This window comes from Microcebus murinus, chromosome 1 (genome assembly GCF_040939455.1).
Source record: "Microcebus murinus isolate Inina chromosome 1, M.murinus_Inina_mat1.0, whole genome shotgun sequence".
NCBI lineage: Eukaryota > Metazoa > Chordata > Mammalia > Primates > Cheirogaleidae > Microcebus > Microcebus murinus.
This window is the reverse complement of record NC_134104.1, coordinates 66,782,323-66,805,472: the sequence shown is the minus strand read 5'-3', so window position 1 is coordinate 66,805,472 and position 23,150 is coordinate 66,782,323. Positions and strand designations below refer to the sequence as shown.

The 23,150-nt window shown below is 46.5% G+C and overlaps 1 protein-coding gene across 1 annotated transcript in view; it reads left to right on the top strand.

Moving 5' to 3' along the window:
* The window catches only part of HEG1 (heart development protein with EGF like domains 1), a 76,617-nt gene that overhangs the window by 36,553 nt on the left and 16,914 nt on the right, over window positions 1-23,150 (top strand). Inside the window, exons 6-15 of the mRNA XM_012780436.3 lie at window positions 997-1,260; window positions 1,989-3,332; window positions 5,559-5,675; window positions 6,302-6,421; window positions 9,742-9,845; window positions 12,478-12,536; window positions 12,783-12,943; window positions 16,653-16,787; window positions 21,794-21,836; window positions 21,956-21,993. Of these exons, the coding sequence (XP_012635890.3) occupies window positions 997-1,260; window positions 1,989-3,332; window positions 5,559-5,675; window positions 6,302-6,421; window positions 9,742-9,845; window positions 12,478-12,536; window positions 12,783-12,943; window positions 16,653-16,787; window positions 21,794-21,836; window positions 21,956-21,993 (2,385 nt within the window). The remainder of the gene's footprint in view (window positions 1-996; window positions 1,261-1,988; window positions 3,333-5,558; window positions 5,676-6,301; window positions 6,422-9,741; window positions 9,846-12,477; window positions 12,537-12,782; window positions 12,944-16,652; window positions 16,788-21,793; window positions 21,837-21,955; window positions 21,994-23,150) is intronic.

Below are 23,150 nucleotides of genomic sequence, written 5' to 3'. Positions count from 1 at the left end.
CATCAAAGTGTGCCCATATAGAAAAAATTAGCTGGGCATGGTGGCGCATGCCTATAGTCCCATCTACTTGGGAGGCTGAGGCAGAAGGATCGCTTGAGCCCAGGAGTTTGAGGTTGCTGTGAGCTAAGCTGACACCACAGCACTCTAGCCAGGGCAACAAAGTGAGACTCTGTCTCAAAAAAAAAAAAAAAAAAATAGTGTGCCCATAGGATATCAAGGGCTAGTCTGGGCTGGGTGTAGGAACAAGAACCGGAGAAGAGTCTATTTCCTCATACAGCCAGATTATGACGTATTTAGGCCAAGACGAATGGGACCTCATTTTTGTCACTTCTGAAAAGAAGGGGTTTATTTGATAATCTAACGATCTAAGATATTTCTAAGATTCTTTAGGTTTATAGCACAAAATATATACCCCAAAAAGGAGGAAAAGGATATTTATTCATGTGTCAACTTCCCTGTTTCACCCCATCAATAAAATAAAACAAATGCATTTAAAAAAGAGAAAGTAAAATAAAAAACAAGCCCACCTTTCACCCCTGACCATATGTGGGTTTCTCTGTCCATGTATGGACTGAGAATGAGGAGCGTTCACGGATCTCTGGTCCTGCCAGGAAGTAGGGGCTTCCAAGGAGGACTTGTGCCCCCACGGGGCCCTGTGCGAACTTCTAAAGCGCCTAAAGTGTTGTTAGTCTTTTGCCTGCCGATTTCCCTGACACAAATATTTCTTGTGTATATCACCAGGCGGAAATCCAGTATGGATCCTGTTTTCTGAGGCAATAAGCCTTCCCATAAATTCAGTTGCCCCAACAGATGTGCTGATAGGCGGCGCCTGCTGAGGTTTCAGTCACCGCTCATGTGCGACAGCAACTCACATCAGACAAAGGGCGGAGAGCACAGGGAAGCGCCTGTCCCCACAGCCCAGGGGGAGGCTCGGTGCGGTGCTGCCGCTCCACCCCAGCACTTATCCCTCACTGTCCCCTTCTACTCCTCCTACAGCCCCAGAAGACAGCCGCGACGATGACGACGACGTGGAGGACGGGACGCCCGGGGCTCCCCCTCGCAGCGCGTACACCTCGGCCACTCTGGCTGGAGTCGCGGAGCGCACGCTGCGGTCTCTCGCCGCCACCAACGCCAGCACCCGCGCCTCTTCGCCGGAGGTGGGGAGCTCTGCCGGACCGGACAGCGCCACTCCGCGCCAGAACGCCACCGATGGCGCGGGCCTGGTGTCGCAGTCGCTGGCCGCCTCGCGCGCCCTCGGAGGTGGTGTGTCTTCCGCAGAGCCCCTTAACGCGTCCCTTCACCTCATCTGCCCATTTACTCAAAGTCCTAGTATGATTAATTTGGCGATCCACCCACAAAGTGTCTTACAAGCTCTTTATGAGGAGAACTTTCTAGGTTCTCCCACCTCAGGAAGGCAAACAGCCCTCTCCAAAATCCCCCTCCACCCATTCAACCCCCACAATCACCTGAGGCATTTGGGAGCTGTCTGCTGGGAGGATTAAAATAAAGGGGACCAGCCACTTTGTGGCTAAGGCCAATCTCCTGGGAAAGAAATACCTCATTATGCAGAATGGAAAGTTAGGAGGGTTTTCCTTTTTCCATTTAGGCATAACAGTTATTTTATTGGGGGTCTTAAGAGCTTCTCAGATACCAATTTGTTTTTTACCAAAAAAGGCATGTGGAAGGAATTTGGAGCTATTCCCTATTTTTAGGCCTGTGGTCCCCACTTCTCTTTTATTACCATTTCCTGTGAGAAGCCACTGCTGCTTCTCACAGGAGGTCAGTTGGCTCAGAGCAGACACTGACCACTCCTGTTTGGCCACACTGTCTGTCTCTGTTCAGAGCACTCGCCACTGGAAACCACCTCTCCAAAGAAAGTTTCACCCACTTAAGTTCATGGATAGGACATTGAAAATCTGTTTTATATTGTGTGTTTCAGAGATTTCTTGTTTGTTTACTTGACCTGACTTTGGCTTTTCCCTTTGTAGTCACTGGAATTAGCTACAATCAAGTGAGTGGCACGGACACTGAACAAAGGACTTCCAGTGGCCACACAGACCACACTTACATTTCATCTACTTTCACCAAAGGAGAACGGACATTACTATCCATTACAGATAACACTTCATCCTCGGACATCAGGGAGAGCTCGACCTCTTACGTAACGTCTTCACATTCAGACTATTCTTCCTCTTCTCATGCTCAGACTGAAAGAAGTAACATCTCATCCTATGATGGGGGGTACACTCAGCCTTCCACTGAGTCACTGGTCATGCGTACATCCAACCTTCCATCCTACACATCCACCATTAATATGCCAAACACTTTGGTTGTTCTAGACACTGATGCTCCGTCGGTTGGTGACTCTTCTTCTTCTTCAGGGTCTCCTTTGCCTCTGCCCTCAGTGTCACAGTCCCACCAGTTGTTCTCATCAGCCTTACCATCAACCAGGGCCTCTGTGTACCTGCTGAAGTCTACTTCTGACGCATCTCCACCTTGGTCTTCCTCACCCTCACCTTTGCTAACATCCTTGGCAGTGTCTACCCCTGCCCCACTTTCTGTCTCACAAACAACCTTGACGCATTCATCTTCTTCCTCAGTCCTGCCCAGGGCAAGGGGGACTCCTTTGACTTCAGTTCAGATGTCGACAGCGGCAGCCTCTGTGGCAACACTCCACAGTAGCCAGACAGCAGGCGCTAAGAACCAGAGCGCCTCACACCAAGAGAAAACTGTTACGGAGTCAAAGTCACTGAGCGTGGTGTCCCTGACCACCGAGCCCACCAAAGCTGTGACAGTGAGGTCTCCTTCGGAGGTCCCTTTACCTCCAGCCTTAACAGAGTCCTCCACAGAGCAAACCCTTCCAGCCACGAGCCCAAGCTTAGCCCCCGTGTCTCCAGCTTTGACAGCCACTGCTCTCGAGATCTCTCAACCTCCCATGACCACTCCTGGCACCCCATCAAGCACAGCATCTCTGATCACTGGCCCTGTAGCTGTGCAGACTACAGCTGGAAAGCAGTTCTTGCCGACCTATCCTGAAATCCTAGGGCCACAAATCTCCACAGACAGCGCTGTCAGCACAAAGAGGAACCAAGTGCATGTAGACACTACCACCGGATCGATCCCTCTGGCCAGTGTACTCACGTCAGCAGAAGAACCGACCACAAGGCTTGGCGTTATAGAAGAGCATAGCCCGGCTTCACATTTCCTCAGAACGTCTCCTTCTCCCCAAACCACAGATGTTTCCACGGCTGAAGTGTTGCCTCCTAAATCTGCCACCTTTGCTGTTCAGAGCAGCACCTGGTCCCCCACAGCATTGTCGTCTTCGGCCTCAGGTAAAATGGCAGTCTCACAAGCACATGTTGGCTGCTGGGTCTCACCCAGGACGAGAGCTGCATGGGGCTCAGGGTTCCTGTGAGTGTGTGCTTGAAAGAGTGTGTTTTGTGACCTAAAATGCTTCCTCTTGAAACACTTAAAGCATACAAGAAGGTCACAGTGGACCTAATTTTTTCGCCCTGCAGTTACATAATTCTTCCTGAAGAAAGAGGAAAGGATGCTTTGGCAGTGTGTGACGTCAGTTCATAGTGCAGGGTAGCTTTGAATGCCCTGGGGTTGCAAGAGCTTTTCCAAGCAGGCCTGGAACCCCTCTGAGGCTAGAGCAGTGATGCAGGATGGGGGGTGTAGGTGGCAAAGTAAGGAAGCTGGTGGCCTGTCTGAGACAAGGGACGGATTTGGGTGCCTGCTCCCGATCAGAGCCCAGCGCTCCTGAGTCAGTCAGCTGGCACTGCAGTCACCAAGGCCTTCTTGGGGTCAGAAGGCTTCTCCAGATCCAGGGAAGCCCAAGCTCCTTATCTCCCAGAGAGTATGGTGCTAGTTGATGAATGGGGGTGGAGGACCAGGAAATAGGAAGACATGAGCTCACCTTTCCCCCCACGTCTGCATGACTGGGGCGCCTTCACATTGCACTGAGGGGTTATCTTTATAGCCATGTTGAAGCTGCTGGCGCAAGGAAAGAAAGCCATCGAATGATCCTTTGTCACTGAAGGAATGGCAGAAGGAAGTAGGATGGTATATCTCTTGATGTCATGTTCAAATTGCACTTTGGGCTTGTCCAGACCCAGGAAAGCAAAACTGCTATTGGAGAAGGGGTGACATGGAGACTGGCATCTTAAGGAAGAAGGAAAGAAGAAAGGTGCTCTGTAGTGCCTAGAGCAGAGAGCTCAGGGGATGGCACAGTTCCCGCTAGTCAGCCTCAGTCACCTGGGCTCTACCACTCACTGCCAGCCCCACAGTGCCCCTTTGTGATACTGATCTGAGCACCTCTGGGAAGGGGAAGGTGCACCCCTCTTCAGGGATGCTTGGGGGCCTTGCTTCAAAGCTCACAGCCTTCATCTTAAGAGGGCAAGTATGTTCCAATACTAGATGAAACAGAAGTCACAAGTTTCACACTCGAGCTTCTATCTAAAAGAGAAAAAAAAAAAAAAAAAAAAAAAGAAGTCACAAGTCTTCTGTAAAGCCTGATCGCCATTCCAGTGATAACTATAGCGAGTATTAGGAGCAGATCCACCGGCTGTTACATATTTTTGTTCCATGGGTACAGTATTTGATTATATAGGTGCTGTGCTTACATAGGTGATTTTAGGTAATATTTAAAGTAGCAGTGAAGAACAGGAATACCGCCTTTAGGTTTAGGTTGTTTGTTTTCAGAGTTTTTTTTTTTTTTTTTTTTTTTGAGTGAGGACTCTTGATTTCCACCTTCTTTTTCTTGTGCTACCATTGATTTACTCCTTGCACATAATGCAGTTATGTTGTAGCTTTTCACCTTTATGAAGCAATTATTACATAACTGGAGTGTGAAGCTGCCACTTATATAGAGCACTACAGAGTTGTGGTCACTGCCCTTGGGAGCTGGGAATCCAAGATGACACTGAAGTGTGTTTGTCATGAGGGCATAGATGAATTCAGGTAGGGCCCATTTTTATGTTATATAAAGAGAGGGCATTGTAGTGCTCAACTCTGATCATTTTCTAAAGGATGGACAGCATGTGGAGGCCCATTTAAATTTGGAAAAGTTTTGGATAAAGGATGCAATGGTTTTGATAAAAAAAGTCCAAGAGGAAAGACAAAATGTGCATGTACACACACACACACACACACGTAAACCTTGTAGCAGGAAGGGTGAGTTGATCAGAGATTCTATTGCGCCTTAATGTGTGTTTTTAATTCAAGTAGAATTTTCTACGTATCACAAAGGCAGTGTAATCATCAGTCCCGAACTGAGCAACCTGTAAGCAGCACTTGATTTGAGTCAGTTCTTGCCTTCAGGGACGCAGTTGTCTGCCACTTACATATGGACACAAAGTAGTACCAGTGCCCCGTCCCACTGCACTCGTCCTCTGCACCTCTCAGGAACCCTTCCTATTTTAGTAGTGTGGCCTTGCAGGGCAAGTTAACAGAAATAAACAATCATCAAATATTAGATGGGGGAATTAAATATTTGCTGAGAGCTGCCTTTATAGCTCCTGTGTGGTTAACTGCTTCGTTCCTGGAATGTGTTTTAGTCAGCAGCTGTGCCACCAACCCTTGTCTTCATAACGGCCAATGCATCGTGGACCCTGCCAGTCGTGGCTACCGATGTGTGTGCTCGCCTTCCTGGCAAGGGGACGACTGCAGTGTGGGTAAGAGAAAGAGTCGTGTCCTGTGGTCTACACATTGGGTTATCCAATAAACTCCTTTTTCCTCCACAATGTAGAAGAATAAGATTTTTTAGTTAATTTCCCGTGTCCTTGAGAATTAGCATGCATGTGTATTGTCTGCAGGATAGCGACAGGTACTGCTGTGTGGCACTCACAGACTTCCTAATCTGGCCCCATTCCTCCGGCTCTTTATACTCCTGCCACACTGGACCACCCACAGCTCCCTAAGGACCCCTGCATTTCCTACCCCCGGCCTTTAATGTGTGAGCGCCTCAGCCTAGAATCTCCCACCCACCCAAATCTGTTTATCAAAGTCCTCCTAGTCATAGTCCAGATGTTATTTCAAACAGTCCTTAATTCTCCCCTTCATCAAAATCTATTTTCTCTTTGCATCGAAATCCTGCCTTCTATTTATAGGTAGTTGTTTGTATGGCTGCCTCCACCCTCAGTAGATGGTCAGCCCCTTGAGGGCAGGGTGGTCTCCTACTCATCCTTGAGGCCCCACTTCACCTAGAGCCATTTGGTCCTTAGTGAATACTTACTGCACGAGATTATGGTGTTGCTGCCTGCTGCAGATTCAGTGTGGTCTTGCTCTCTGTCCTTTGCAGATGTGAACGAATGCCTCTCGAACCCCTGCCCGCCCCTGGCCATGTGCAACAATACTCAGGGATCCTTTATCTGCAGATGCCCAGTTGGGTACCAGTTGGAAAAAGGAATATGCAATTTGGGTAAGAGAGTTAGTCTGTCTTGGAATTTTTCTGTACCACACTATATTTTACAAAGTAACATTTACCGTTTTTCTCCCTACTCGAAATCAGTATTTGTCCAAGGTATAAACTTAAGGAATATAGAAGGAAATGGAAGACATTGCCTGTTATTCCAATATTCAGAGATACAGCACCTTACTTTACAATTTTTTGATGTGCACCATATTTTTACATAGTTGAAATCATATGATATTTGTAGAAACTTTATATCTTAAACATTTTCCTGTGTTATTAAAAATATTATCCAAACATTTTAATGACTGTGTAATATGCCATCATTTGTGCATAACATTATTTGCCTAACTATTCCACCCTGCACTTAGAAAACAAATATATCAAAAGGATATTCTGATTACATAGTAAAGAAAAACAGTTCAGGGGGAGAAAAGAAAGAACAAAATCCTGATTGTCCTACCACATCCACACATTCTTTTAATTTTTGAAAATGATATTCATGTTCTTGTCCACAGACAGATAATTTTAACAAAGCTGCTGGCATGATTATACCACACAATTTGTCATATTTTGTTCCCTAATTTGACAGATTCATAAAGCTGGTTGATTTTAAATATAATCTCCATTTTACAGGTTAAAAACAAACGAAGGAAATGAAAACCAAGGCCCCGACAAGGTGCTTAGTGGCCAAGCTTATGTAATTGGTTGATGAGAGGCCTGGTATCCAACCCACAGCTCTCCCTGTTCCACAATAATGTGTTAATCATAATAGCTTTCCTGCATGCAGGGTATGACCCTTGTTGGAATGCCAAGTTTAGTATCTAACTTGTTGAAGAAATTAAAACTGAAAAATAGAGTTTCTAAGCTGAATAAGGAGACTGGCAGGTAAAATGACTCACCTTTGAATGATCTTAAATTGCCCAGCGATACTTACCACACAAAAAGTGTTTGGTAAGTATTTTTGAGAGAGCAATTATCTGTGTCTTTTGAAAGTGCTATTTACCTGTAGACTGAAGTGACTTTTTCAGAAGGTTGGTACCCTCCTAAAATAATGGTAGAATTTTGAAAATTGTTTAAAATGCAAGGATCAAGTTAAAACATCATTTTAAAAAGGAGAATCTAGAAACATAGACATCACTCAAAATCAAGAATTCCTCTTACTCTAATAATATATTTGCATTTGGGTAACCTACTCCATTTAGCCAAACTCTATAAGAAATAAGCCAGGAGTTTTCAGTTTAAGAACAGAGAAGATGGAAATGATTCTGTTTTGAAGCATTGTGGAAAGTACATTTGCCCAGGACTCCAATGACTTGCCTCCAGCTCCAGGGCCACCACCACAGCACATGGCTCCTGAGCCTCAGTTTCCTCAGCTGTAAAATCCGATTACCAGCTGTTCTGCATCCCACAGGGATATTGTGAGGCTCAAATAAAGCAGTGTATTTGAGCAAGCTCTGAAAGTGGTAAAGAACTGTCCAGATGGGAGGTATCATTTAACATTAGTCTTCAAACTTTTGGGCCAGAATTGAAAGCAATGAAAGCAATAAACTACTCTGAATGCAAAGTTATAATTATGGATCTTCCCCTCCCGAAAATCGTTTAGGTAGCATAGGGAAATCAATAGGTACATTTGAAGTAAAAATTTGACTTAAAGCCAAATGATGTAACTGCAGGCATGAAGGTGTAAATGTCTTCAAATATACCCTGCCTAGAGAGAGTGCAGGGTTTGGGGAGGAGACTGATGCATTCTCATATTCACGCTGAAAGCAGAGGCCACATTTGCTGACCTGATTCAGAAGAGATCTGGGCACCTGACATTTACAAGGTGTGTTTCTATACAGAGAGGCTGAGTGTAAACCTAGATACATGCGATGTGAAAATGAAGAAGGGCGAGTGTTCTGGAAGCCTGTATGCAGTGTCCCACAGGTAGCAGGGATCAGGAGGAGAGCAGCTCTATCTTTAACAATCATCGCTCCCTTTTCAAGTCATTTAGCTTCATTGTTCATAAACATCAGAGGAACATGCAAATTAGAGCATGCTGAAATGCTTTCATTTGGCCAAGAATGTTTTCAAAGAACTCCCTGCTGCTCAGAAAGAGTCCTAAGCAGCTGGCTTCACTGAACTGTAGAACAAGCAAAAAGATGTTAAATAAGGATTAAGGGCTTTAGACAGTAAGTATAAGATGTTAAATGTTTTCCCTGGCTCATTTGTGGGCCTTTTTCTTAATTCAGCATGCAAGCTTTCCATGAAAGAGCAGCTTCATGGACTTCTGTGTTTTGAGTAGGGGTTTTTTTTTTTTCTGTCCAGAGGGAAAGATAAGAATTTAATATAAAGGAAGATAAGAGCAGATATAAAGCATGCTGCACTAATTTTTGGTTGCCTTTGCATTGTAAGTCCCATTCCCCTGGGGCCCAATCAGCACAAATTGGTGTTAACTAGGATTTTATTTTATGAGTGAAATGGGCCTTGCCAATGGGGCTGCTTTCTTTCATTTCTGAACCTAACAGCGGCTTGAATATGGGTTGTTTTCATTACATGGCTTATAATCTGTGGAGTCTGGCAGCCCCGGGAGTATGGGCCCATGACGAATGTTTGGAACCTTGCTCCACAGCCCCCTGGTAGTCCTCAGAATATCAGACTTCCTGGGGCACAGACAGTATAGAGGCAAAAAGAGCTTTGAAGATAGACACACGTGAGCCTGAATGCTAAATTTTGGCCCTTGAGAGCCTGGGTGATCTTTCTTAGGATGCAGACAACTGCTGGGAGACTCTTTTATCGGTGAATTAGGACATTTACGCTGAGCAAGAGGAATGGGGTTTGGATGGGGATGGCTCTAGGAAACCAAAGCACCCCCTGAAATTGAGGGTATAACTTGCTTAAAGACTACGGAGAGCAAGAGCTTTCCTCTGTCTGAAGCCTTAGACAGAGGCCTGGTGAGCATTTTTAGTGTCTGGCACTACACCTCCCTTGCCCACTCCTAGGATTATATTGTTTAAACCAGCTTTCTTTGTCCTTTGTCACAGCTTTGCTGGACACTCCAGAGATGTCAAGAAGGCTCCTTCTCTCGGCAGCCCTTGCACATACACAGAAGACTCTTGGAGTCTCCCCTCCAAAGATCTGCTCAGTCTGAGCTTTCAGCTCAGCCCAGTAGATGACCACTTTGCTAGAGAGGAACCTACAAGAGGGAAAGACAGACTCCTTCCTCAAGGAGAAGGAAATGCACAGAGATTGTCCTGTGAGGGGGAGTAAAGCTGGATACTCCAGAGATTTGCAAACACACAGCCTCATCTGTTGTGTGGTCTAACGGGCTACATTTTCATTTTCAGTTAGAACCTTCGTGACAGAGTTTAAATTAAAGAGAGCTTTTCTTAATACTACCGTGGAAAAACATTCAGATCTACATGAAGTTGAAAAAGAAATCACCAAAACGGTAGGTTTCCTGAAAGGCATCTTCATGCTAGTCCTTTGTTTTCTAGAACAGATTTCATCCCAAGTTGGGGACCACCTAGGGGTCAGCTATATCTCCTGAACTCTTCACTTCTATTATGTTGGAAGGGAAACTTCACGGTAAAATAAAAAGCCTTTCAGAAATAGAAGAGAGGTATTGAGAACTAGTGATACCCAGTAGAAGTGTTTCTTCAAATGTGCCCTCAGGTGCAGTCTTTATCTGTGTCTTGGTGTTTCTTTTCCATGTGCAAAACAGACACATAGATGACATGCACCGGTAAGAGCTGTTGGTGAAGAGGAAGGACCTGGAAAATCCTTCCGCCCCCTCTGTTGTTGGCACAATGTGTGACTCTCTCCCTCTGTTTCAGAGCTTGGGGAGAATGATACTCTTCCTCAAGGGAATGTCTAATGTGTAGCAGTTAATCCTGATTATCTAGGGCTTCAGACTCCACCGCATAGTTTATCGAGGGGCCTGATTCTGCTTCTTACCCTCTTTACTTGCTTTTTATTAGAAAAATAAAAAAACAAAAAGAAAAATGGAGAGGAAGAAAGAAGAGATGAAAATGGAAGCGCAGATAATAAATTTTGCTTCTCGACTGCTACTGGAGTCAGAGATTTGGTATTCAGAAAATTGAAATTTGCCGTTAAAATAAGTTTTAGAGATTAATTGATTTCTGATTTCAATTTTACTTGTTCTTTATGGGTAAGAGTTAGTATATCATGCAAGAGTTATACATTTCTGTAGGGCTATGGATTTCATTTGTGTAAAATACAGATTCCAATTCTATTTCTGTATCTGCTGAGCGTCCACCCTGTGACGGGAGCTGTGCTGATTGGTGCACTCCCGTAGGAGGTATTGCCAACGCCTGTGCACATAGAAAACTGGGCGGATCTGGAAGTTAGTGGCACTGCCTGAGTTCACACAGAGCAGGTGCAAAGCTGGAGAACAGCTCGTTAGACCACCCTCACTACTGACATCAATTGCAAGTTCGGGGATCCCCAAGACCACGCTCAGTTTCAGTAAGGCACTAGAAGGAGTCACAGAAGGTATGGAAAGCTGTTATGCTTATGGCTACGGCTTATTACAGTGAAAGTCTGCAGGTTAAAATCAGCCAAGGAAAGAGGTGCACAGGGCAGAGTCCAGGAAGGTTCCAAATGCAGAGCTTCCAGTTGTCTCCCCATGGAGTCATGGACCGTGCTAACTCCTCTCGGCCACAGTGTGTGACAATATGTTGCCAACCATGGAAGCTCACCTGAGCCTTGGCATCTAGAACCTTTACTGGGGCTCTGTCATGTAGACATGGTTGACTGCCCATATGGCTGACCTTTCTCTGTCCCCTCTAGGGGTTGAGCTGATAGTATGTTACCAAAGGCCCCCACCATAAATCACATCATTTTTATTAGGCAGGACATTCCAAGGGCTTAGAGATTACCTCTCAGGAGCCAAAGGCAAAGGCCTGACCTCTCTTTGGGCAAGTTTAAATTATCTATTACCCAGCAGGGTTTATGTCTATTAATCCTTCACCTTGTCACCCCACCACGGCTGCCTCTCGGTCCTGTGGTAGGTAGATATTTCCTTCTCAGGTCGTGGTACAGAGGTGCAGCCCTTCCCATTGCACAGTGCTTAGTGACTTACCTGACTTGTTATTTTTGGCCCAGCATCAACGTATAATTTATTGGTGATGTGATGCACTAGCCTCCAAGAAATAGGGAAGATTTAAACAGGGACTGGGGAAGCCACTGAAATGGTCTTTCCCAAGACGTTACTCTTTACCAATAATTGGAAAAGCAAGTTCATAATAGAACAACAATAATAAATCCTTGCTATTAGACCATAAAATAATTCCATACAAAGCCAAAAAGGGTTTGATGATGTCTCACGTTTGTCTCCATCTCCTGGAGAGTGGGATGTCTCTGAGACACAGCAGGCTTTGGAGACAGATGGGCCTGCATTGGACAAGGCATTGAGACCCTCTGCTCCATAGAGGAACCTGGAGCCCCCATTACGGAGGGGAGCAAGGAGGCAGGCAGGATGCTTTGTGATGTGGAGGGCTTTTCTGCATTCTCCCAGGGCCCAAGGCGAACGCAGGGAGAGCCCTCAGCAAAAGGGCTCTTGACCACGTAATGTGATTTTCCACAGAGGAGCTTTTTGAAGAAGACCTGTATTTGAGTTAGGTCAACTTGTGGAAGGTTGCGAGGGGTCTGTGTAGGGCCTATTAAACCTGGGGCAGCTGAAAGGAACTGAGCCATTTCAAGGAAGCTTGTTCACTATGCAAAGTCCAAATAAACAGTTGCCTCTGAGTTTTTTGAAACCCTGGGCCTTAGACGAGATCTGCTGCTTTGAAGATGTTTAGCATCCAAGGGTGCTGTTCTGAACATCATTTCCTGCTAAGATTTCCCGCACTGATTTACTCTCTAACTCTTTCCCTTTGTACTCATGAACAACAGAAAGGCATTTAAGAGAACAAATAAAAGGACACCACTTCTGTGTGAAGCGCCTGCTGATAACCTGATGGCTGCAAAATGCCTGTTTAATCCTGAAAATAGGAAATTGGTTCTAGGTCCAAGGCTTTTGTCTAACTCACAGTTAACAACAGACTTGTTCTTCCTTTCAGTTAAATGTGTGTTTTTCCACGTTACCTGGTTATATCCGATCCACAGTTCATGCTTCTAGGTAAGTAACAATTACATTTGCTTGTGAGTCACTGTATGGAAAGGGCGGCTTTTCTAACATGGGTGATAGCAACAAAACTAGGCCCTGTTTTGACCAAGCCACTGGGTGACCCAGGGCCAAGGTCACGGGACATTCTTGCTGTCCCATCCCCTCACTGGAGAATGGCAGTGACACTCATTTTCTAAAAGCCCTGGGACCCACATGTCATTTTAGGACCATTAAAAAACCCACGCACTTTGCCCATAGGGAGTCCAACGTGGTGGCGATCTCACTGCAAACAACCTTTTCCATGGCCTCCAATGTGACACTGTTTGACCTGGCTGATGGGATACAGAAATGTGTCAACTCCTGCAGGTCCTCCGCTGAGATCTGCCAGCTCCTGGGATCTCAGAGACGGATCTTCAGAGGTAAGAGAAAGGACTTCTGGGAGGACGCCTGCCCATGCAGTTAGGCACAAACCTAGACATCCAGCGTTTGGGCCCAGGAAAGCTCATCACAGAGCCTACCTTTGAGACAGGTGTTAGGCAGAAGGCCTTCATGTGTGTGCTCCTTTGGGCATGTGTGCGGGCACACAGAGTCCTGTGCACACACAGCCCTGAGGCCCCTGGTCCTCGGCATGTGGCTCCTTCTGTTTCTTCTATCCAGTGTTGGTGTGGGAGGAGGAGGTCTGTGGGAGCTGATGTAACAAAGCAGAAATCCCTCTTCTTTCCCTTGAGAATTTCCTGCTGTCTTTGGGGAGAGAGAAATGCACCCACAGAATGTACATACTTGTCAGTGACCCCAAAACCTTGATCATGATGTACTATTGAGTAAGAAAGCATGTGCAGTATTACACACACTACAGTGTTTTTAGTTTGTTTGTTTGTAAATTACAAATGCACAGAAACAGGACTAGAGGAAGGTGGGCCAGAGTGCTCCCAGTGGTTAGTGTTGATTTTCCCTTTCTTATTCTTGCTTTGTCTGTTTTGCCAAAGCTTCTGCAATGCATCTAGTGGGAGGCAAATGAAAGAGAATTAGAGGCAAGTTCAGAAGGCAGATTCAGGTCTTAGAGGGGAAGTTGCTCCTGTGGGATTGGAAGACTGTGCTGGAATCTGAAGTGCTTTTTGCAAAGGGAGCTTGTCCCAGTTGCTGCATCATACGTGATCAAAGTTGGCTCATTTTACTACACAACTCGGGCTGGCAAAGGTTGTAGGATCTAGTTGGAACCTCCCCATCTGGCATCCAGATGCTGGCTATAAGTTGAAGGCGTTAGGTTCTGGCACTATATCTGCTGGTAAATCTACAACATTCCCAGTGGGTCGGGGTTTTGGAAGTGCTGGTCTAGAGAGCCTTCTTGAGTGGGCCTGTATGTTGCAGAGCTTGGGAGCCGGGTAGTTATCCTTTTACTCTGGAATAAATACCAGAGGTTGGTCCATTTAAGGGCCACTTATTAATTTGGGAAAAAAGAGTAAAACTTTCTGGAGTTGAAGTTGCTATTGATGGGTGAGTTAATTAGCAAGTTCATGTCCCATTATATCATGCTCAAAACTTTGAGGCTCTTTCCTTTTCTGTTACTCTTGCCAGGGATTCAAGGGTACCAATTTTTCCTCCCCAGTGATGTAGGAAGAGTACCTTTCAATTCACTATATAGTTATGGAGTACCTTCTATGTGATCAGCATTGTATCAGATTACATTTTTGTCTCTGGTAAATACATTCATGCCTTGCAAATCAAGTGGCCAGATATTTGGATTTGACAGTGGCTGCTCACAGCAGCCCTGCCCACCCTCAGACCTCCATTCTCTGGACCGCTTGGATGTGGCTTCTGGGAATGCTCCTGTCATCCTTGCTTGCTCTGGAGGTCCCCATTCTTACTTCTCCTTTAAGAGCCCTTGAGAACAAAGACAGCTGTGCATACTGGCTGGAAACAGGCTAACTTCCCACTTTTTCCTCCCAATTCTTGAGATTTTGCCAATAAACCCAGTGTGGTCTATCACTAACCTTTCTGAGTGCCAGGGAGCTGGGCTTGACAGTTTTCAATGTGTGGGCAGCACTGGGCTGTTCTAGACAAGGCCAAGGGAAAGGAGAGGTGTCTCCCTTTCATTCCCAAAATGTCCACTTCCTGGCCTTTCAGAGAACTGCAGCTCTTGTCATCTGCAGAGGTTTAGAGCCTTTGGAAATCCCCCCAGAATGTCTCAGCTTTAGATTTACTTAGATTCTCATTGTCTGCTTTGGCGGATGTTATGCCCAGGAAAGACCATGGGAACTGTGAGTATAGAAAAATCACATCGCCAGGCTTAATGTGAAAATGGGATTATTTGTGCTTCTGTTTGGTGGACTGATGATAAAATGTTCTTTGAGAATGTTTAGGGTAGCAGCCCTTCCACGGCAGAGGCAGGGCCAGCTTTCGATGCTTTCGCGTGGATCTGCTTCTGTGCAGGAAAGGCTTGCTTCAGAAGAGTGATGGAAGGAAAACGTGAGATTGGCTTCCAGAAAATATCTAATCAAACCAGGCAACTCAGGCTGGCCACCGGACAAGGCTAGTGTCAGCCTGGACAGGTTTTTGTCCTGGAGGCATTTCTTTCTATTAAGGCTTGAGGTCTGGCAGAGCCTTCAAAGCGTGTAGATGAGGGATTGTGGAAGTTCACCACCTCCCTGGTGCCCGTTTTGCAGTGTTTGCCTGGTGAGATTTTCCAGTTTTAATTTTTCTCCCCTAAATACAAACTTTTTACAATAAACAAAGGAAATTCTGTCACACACACAAATGGAGTCCTGATTTTGCATGCCAGCTTCCACTGATAAAGGCAGGAAATTCGGCATTGAGAACTGAAGCCGTGTCCTAAGCTTACCTCCTGCAACCAGGCTCTCTGCTGGCTCAGAATGTACAAAAGGGGGTGCACGTCAGGAGCCCTGTGTGGGGTGTCAGCTCGCATCACTAGAACCTGCCTGGGCAGGGGCAGTTTTGCAGTGTTAAGAGCTGGCTCCTGGTTTCCGAATAGGTTGGTATCTTCCTTAAGGTGAGAGGGGGAGACCGTGCCTGGAAAACCAGCAGTCATTCCTCCCCGCATGGCATACACATGGCCCTTCCCAGTGCAGCCTCCTCCCCGTTCTGAACCTGCCCTGTCCTCCCAGCAGCAGCAGGTACCTGTCTTGCCTTGCTCTGGCCATGGCTGTGAAGCAGTTACTGGTCACTGTCCAGTTGGCTTCACACTTTTGTTCTATTGTCTGTGTACTCCATTTACATGTAGGGCCCATCTTAGATGGTAATATATGCACCCTCATTGTGTCTGCTGTATACATCTTCATAAAGAGCCACGTGCCCAACAATGATGCGTTTTGATAACAATGAAATGATTCTTTTTCACCCATGAAATGAATAAACCCTAAAGTGAACAAGGTAGCAAGGCTGAAAGACAGGCTCCTTCTCTGCCCACCTCTGTTTCTCTTGGTAGTTGCCCGGTGACTAGAGGGCTGACACATGTACTAGCCGGTCTCTATGCAAAGCGCTGAAGGCATAGAGATAAAGAAGTCTCAGGAAACCATCGATGTAGTGATGGGGACAGCCAGATAATTACCCTACAGGGCTGGGCAAGCGGATTGTCTTTCATATACCTCCTCGTCATACGCAAGCTGCTGGCCACAAAGAGCGGTGCCTGGTCCCTTTCGGGACCCGGATGCACAGAGCTGAGACACTGTCATTTGAGACAGGTCTGGTCAGCTCTGGTGGTTCTTGCTCCATCTCTCAGCCTCCTAAGAGCATCATCATATTTTCTGAGTCTATGCTGATCTTCCCCCTGCAGTCCTTTTGTGCAAAGGTACAGAAGACACCACACCATCAAGGGCTGTGTTTGCAGCAAGTGCCAGAGCAGGGGACGGTGCCCTGTTTGTTCCCACTTTGGTTCTTGGCCCACAGTGTGTTGCAAGGGTGTTTTCAATGGGGAACACTGTGCACGGTTTTCTCACTAGCAAGTCCGGTGCCGACCGGGGAAAGAGTGGCGGAATACGGTGCAGAATGGGCCTCCGAGAGGACTTTTTGGAAAACCGTTCTCGGAGCCTCTTGAAATAGAAAGTTCATGTGTCTTAGGTTTGAAGTGGAGGAGGTTTTGCTTTATTTCACTGCCTTGTCTTTCCACTCCAGCGGGCAGCTTGTGCAAGCGGAAGAGCCCTGAGTGTGACAGAGAGACCTCCATCTGCACCGACCTGGACGGCGTGGCCCTGTGCCAGTGCAAGTCGGGCTACTTCCAGTTCAACAAGATGGACCACTCCTGCCGAGGTAGCCACGGGTTCTGTCCCCCGTCCGGGGACTCTGCCCAGCACTCTCTTTCTCTCTGCTCTAGCTGTGACTCCCCTAAAGCGGGGTGACTGGTTCTTCTTACCTTGCCCCTGGCAGGATTGAATACATTATCTCCTTGGAATAACCGCATTATCTCTGACTGGGGCACTGCAGGGCTGGCCAGTCAAGTCCAAAGGAAGAGAAAAGAGGATGGAATGCCTTGGCAGCAATGCCTTCTCCGTTTTCACTTAGAGGAAGTTAGGAAAATTATTGTTTTAATTCCCAAAGTTTTATCTCTTATCTGCTCATCTTTTAAAGTGGAAATACCAGCGTGGAGTCAGGCCCGCATCTCTTAGAGGCATCTGTGACTCAGTAGACAGTGAGTTTGACCAAGGCTCGGAAGACCCAAGTCAGAGCCTGCTCTGCTGTACTGGTCCTGTGTCGTCTCAGCAAGTCACTTCATTTCTCTGAGCCCCAGTGTCCCAGTCTGTGAAATGGGTATAATGATACCTCACTGGATATGCTGAGGTTAAAGAAGGCAGTGTATATAGAGGTACTTTGTAAGCTGTCCACGTTTGTGCTTGTAGTTTACCCAGGCTGCTGTTCAATTAATGAGTTGTAGTTTTAAAGTTTTCATGAAGTGTTTGAGAGCAGGAATCTAATTCTGCAGTCTTTTAGGTGAGGTTTAAAGTCATTCTGTTTGAAATAACAACTGCTCGATGAGTGCAGTCCAAGCATACTGCTTTAAAGTCAGATCGACTCAGGTGCAGAGCATGGTGTGCCCTGGCTTACAGAAGACCACGGCAGTTTGTGATCACCAGAACAACTGGAGATAGAAAGGCTGTGTAGCTTTAAGTATCGCCCCCATTAGAATGTGGATGGCACAGGTTTCCTGCTCAGTCAAAACCTTGCTGGTGACAGATGTCGCTGGATGTTACTGGAATCTGAGTAAAAATCATATACTGGAGTGACATGCCACTTATTTCTGTCAGGACTTCCTATTAGAGGACTCATTCCATCAGACGATGAAAGCACATTTCAGGGCAGCACTGTTACCCTGAGCTTCAGACCCTCTGGCTTTGTTAGGTTTTAGACACGAAGTTCTTTTCAAGCGCACGTTGTCTGCTCTCCAGGCGGGACCTCGGATGGGTTTTGAAGAGGAGGCCAATGTTGTCCTGGGCACCAGTGCTGACCCGCGACTGGTACACAGCGTTTCTCAGCGCCGTGCCAGACCACTGCTTTGCTACAAAGAGAGGATGCTTCCTAATCCTAGCTTATCTGGTTTAATGCCAAGTATTCCTCACTCCTCTTAGGAAGGGGGGTAGAACTCAGCTTCATGTAGGAGGGTGACTGGGCTAAAATCCATGCGTGTTGGGGTGCTGTGCAGCTGGCGGGAGGGCTCTCAAGGTGGGCCGGAGCATAGCACGGTGGTGCGGTGGTCCTTGTGAATGGTGCCTCAAGAATCATCCTGCTACCTTTGCTTCTGCCTGGCCTGAGCCACTTCCTTCTATTTCCAAGTCAGCAATTTCATAAGCCTGTCACTTACAGGCTTATACATAGCAATAGCAGAGCTGTCGAAGATTTACCAAATGCAATGACACAGACACTAGCAGCTTTATGTTTATAAAATAGTGACCCAAGAAGCAGCATAAGGAAACCTTGATTAGTTTTTGGGCTTGTTGCCGAGGCCCTGGGAAGCCCATTCTCAGCAGTATTTGCGGCCATCGGGCCTCTGATGAATGGCTTCTGGAGCTTCTTGGGCTTCAGCCCCGTTGGCTCGGTCCTGATTTAGCAGTGACATCTTCTGGCCGTCGGTGTTGGAGCACAGGGATATTTAAAATGATAGCCCCTTAGGACACCTCAAACCAGGGCTCAATCCTCTGTATAAATAAAGGATAGAGGTGTGTGTATGTTTTTTATAAATCACTGCAATTCAAGCTATGCATTAGAAAGTCTTGATGTTGTTCTCTGTTGTGTTATACACACACACATGTGCTTGCATGTTTGGTTCCTCACATAAAATGTCTTTCCAGTGTCTTTACCAGACTTTCAAAACTGCATATAAAATTAAAGTAGGTGTCCTTCCCACAGGCCTCGTAGCTTCCTTCCATCAGGCAGTCACGGGATGAATTCTAACAATCTGTTTGCATGTCTCTTTCTTTCCAGACTGCTGGTGCTTTGAGAGCAGGCAGAACTGTCCAGAATAGTGCTTAGCACATGTGGGGTTCAACAGATGTCTATTGAATGGATAAATGGATTATATAGCAGCAAGTAATGGAGGGAGAGAATGGCATGTTTTGACTTGGTTTCCTGCAATGGAACAAAGAGCTTTTACTATGCTACCATTTACTTTTTTTTTTTTAAGTTCAGAAGACTTGAATTTGCTTGTGTCCCATAGCAGCAGGGAGGCACAGTTTGGGCATATATACTAGCTGTTGTCACATTCATTTCGTCCTCAGTGCTGTGTGGGCAGAGGCCCTCTAGGGTGAGAGGCGAGTGTCAGATCCGAAGGAGCGCAGGAGCTGCTCGCTGACAAGGTTGCCCTAGAACAGCGCCAGGCACGCGGTAGCACGCCATCATAGATGAATGACTGAATGAGCCCATTAACCACAGAGAAATATCATTACATCACATCAGGGAGTCAAGCCACTTCTGAAGCTAAATGAAAACAGCCCAACCCATCAGCTCGCAGGCAGGACAACAGATGGACCTTGTGTCTAGCTGGACGACAGCCAAGGAGGAAAACTCTCCCACCAGCAGATGAGAACTGATGTTGGGTGGGTAGATTTGATGTAAAAACATTTCCAGGAAGGAGTGTTCAGAATAGAACAGATTGGTGTGACATCAGCCTGCCTTGGTGCTGGGATGGGTGGAGATGAGTCACTGGAGAATCACCCAGTCCCCGGGTAGCTGCCCTGCAGCCTGAGCCACCCATGGACCATCTAGGGATGGCTTCTCAGACTCCTATGACCCTCATGCTGAGGCAGAGCCACACAGAGGGAGAAGGGTTGTGGGACATGGTGCTTTCCTTGCCTGCCAAGGAAAGGCAGGAGCGCTCAGCTGCTTCCTTAAAGAAGGCCCTACCTGAGTGAGGCCAGCAGAGAACTCAGAGGTGTCAAAGATTGGGAGATGGGGCCTCGTTGCTCCTTCCCCAAATGGGATACAGTTATACTCCACCTTGTTGCATAAAGGATTTGAAGCACTTAGTAAAAATTCACATAATAAAATAAGATTTTAAAATATTTAAAAGGTAAATTGAGTCGAAGGACAAATAAGCTGTTTTGTTGAGGCCCCAAGGAAAGTGAATATGCAGAAAGATACACCCTAAGGTCCTGCGTGTGGCTAAGGGCAGGCCACTCATTCAAGTTCTGAGCTTCCTGGAAACAGAGGCAAGGAAAGAAACGTGATTGTGAAGATTGGGGATCTGGGTCCATAGAAGAAAGTACGGTTGTTTGGGGACATGCCTGTATTTCCAGGCACTGGGCCCGAGAGACATTTCTCTGGGCATCCTCATCACGAGGTTGCTGAGTGGTATTGTGGCAACGTGGTCTGTGACATCCTGCAATAAATACTGTGGGGACTTTCCCGTGGCTGCTTTCTATAACAAATAGCGCTTAATGCCAGAGCGTGGAACTCAGGAAAAGTGATTCAGTGGAGCCAAAACGGTGCAGCCAAGGTTCATAGCTCTATGAAAATCTGCTGTGAGATAAATTACAGATTGTTTGGAACAGTGTTTTCCAAACTGTGTTCCACAAAGCTCTAGTGATAGGTTAATAGATGGCCTATGACAGTAAGATAATGCCAGAAACATTTAGCTTCTAACATTGAGAAAGTGGAGGAAGAGTACTAAACACATCTACATGGTGAATGTTATCAAGCACAAGTCTGCAATAGGAAACTCCAGCAAGTCTGTGAGAGGCCTGGGGACTCTGCTACCCGGCATGCGCCCCTCCCCCAACCCCATCCCCCCCTCCCCCGACCCCCCGCCAGCTACCTGCGCTACTGGCCCTCATGACTGGCCACTGGTGTGTCTGCCATCTGTTCAGGGATGGTGGCTCCACGCTCTGTACCTTTTCTCATCTGTGATCTTCTATGCAATGTATATTGTACATTAATCCTGAATCAAATTATCATGCCTTGCAGCAAGGAATTTGTCTACAAGGCCGTTTTCCATTATCTGCTTTCATCCAAGCATGCATTATAGCTCATGGTCCTCTGTCCTCTTATTGCAGTGTTGAAAATGTTCTGTGATCACATAAATTTTGGAGCTGCTGATCCAGGGGAATGGCTGGGCTGCAGCTGCTTCAGTGAAGTGGTGTTCTGTGAGCAGCACCGCCAGAGGGCTCAGAGTTATGTTCTTGGGCAAAGTGCCCATTAACACATATCTAGATACGTCCAGAATTCCCCCCAACACACACACAGACTACAGGGTGAGCATTCTCCCACGAAAACCTGGGTACCGTGCCCCAGAGGGTGTCACCCACAGCTCCCACCTCCTCATAGAAGAGGGCCAAGGTCAGGTTAAACCCTTGATTTATGTCAAAGAAGGTGAAGCATTTGTCTGTGTGTGTATGGACCAATGTTCCCCAGGTGACAGTCTTCATCTACAGAGAACTTCCAAAAAGAATTGCATTTGTTGGATAGTAATCACAGCTACAAACATTTATTTAGTGGTTGCCATGTACCAGGCTTATGCTCAGCCATTTTGCGTGTCTTATTTTACTTAATACCCTCCAAGAAACTAGAAGATAGTAATATTATTGTCCTCTTTTTATAGATGGGAAATTGAGAACTACAAAGAGGTTAAGAAAAGTCTGTTGATAAGGTGAAGAGTTGAGCTGGCAACAGTATGTAGGTCAGGTTATAGATAATTCTAAAGCTATTTGTAGTCTTCTGGTTCTAGAATATTCTTATGGACTTTTAGGATGGCTGACACTTAATGAATTGTGAATTTGGGCCATGGGAAGTAAATAGACACATTCATGGGTTTTCTTTCTTTCTTTCAGCGTGTGAAGATGGATATAGGCTTGAAAATGAAACCTGTATGAGGTAGGCTCCATGTTCATTTATTCTGATGAATTCCTTACAAAGCTTACTTAGGAATTACTTGGGTAAATTGCCTCAGTTATTTCTTTTGAGATATTTTTTCTTTCTTTCTTGATTTGCAGTTGCCCATTCGGCCTTGGTGGTCTCAACTGTGGAAACCGTAAGTGTGCAAAAGTGGAGCGTTGTTCTGGGCAGGGGCTGGCCTGTGTCAGTGCATGGGTGTCAGTCCCCTCAGTTCACACCTACTGTCTCCTTGGGTCCTGTGCAGGATGGCATGGGGAAAACAAAGACAAGGACTTGATTGGGGCTCTCCAGGGGCTCAACGTCTAGGAGGGGAGATGTACATTCCTAAGGAGCCCTGCTATGTGTGGAGCATTACTGTGATAAATCATGCAGGAGGGGTGAGGCAGGGACCTGCCCCACAGAGAGTGGCAAGTCAACCGGCATTGCTTCTTGGAGGGGATAGAATTGGAGGGAGGTTTGGGAGGACTCTGACTGGCAGGTATGGGAGCAGAAGGACATCCCAGGCAGAAGGAGCAACCTAAACAAAGGTCCTGAGGCAGCCATGGCCCATGGTGCTCTGGGGACAGTTTGTAAGTGGGTGTGGCTGGAGTATAGAAGGAGAGGAGGTGGAGAGTGGAGGGCTAGGACTGGCAGATTATGTGGGGACTGAACTGTTAGGGTTTGGATCACCAGGCTGAGGAGTTTAGACTCTCATCAGTAACTGTTGGGGAGCTAGTGGGAGTCTTAGAGCAGGAATGCAGTTTGATCAAGGAAAGCAGTTCGGGCTGCAGTGAGGAGGGTAGACCAGACAGAGAGGAATGTGGGGACAGCTCAGAGACTTCCAGTCCAGTCCAGCCACGGCCAAGGCCAGAGACAGACTCGAGAGTCATCTGCTCCAGTGCGAGTGTTGGAGGGTCTGTGTGGTGTGTTTCACACCTAATTCAGTTGAGAAAAGCAGTTGTGACTCATTTAAGATGGCTTGCACTGATATTTTCTTATATTGACACCTTAGAAATTAAATGCTTAAAAGGGTAGGTTTGGGTGTTTTGGAGATTTGGCTTATGTAAAATAGTCTGGATAGCAGTACACGTCATTTTCTAAAAAGCACTATTTAGACAAGCCAGTTTCTCAGCTGGGTTCAGTGTCTTCATGCTTTCGTGTTCAGGAGGATAGCTGTGCTTTAAAGGGGCTGCCTGGCATGTAGAATTGAGCGTGTTCACTTTCTAGTGTGAATCTCGTTCTTCACTCAAAACCAGAACCGATGGCCGGGCGCTGTGGCTCACGCCTGTAATCCTAGCTCTTGGGAGGCCGAGG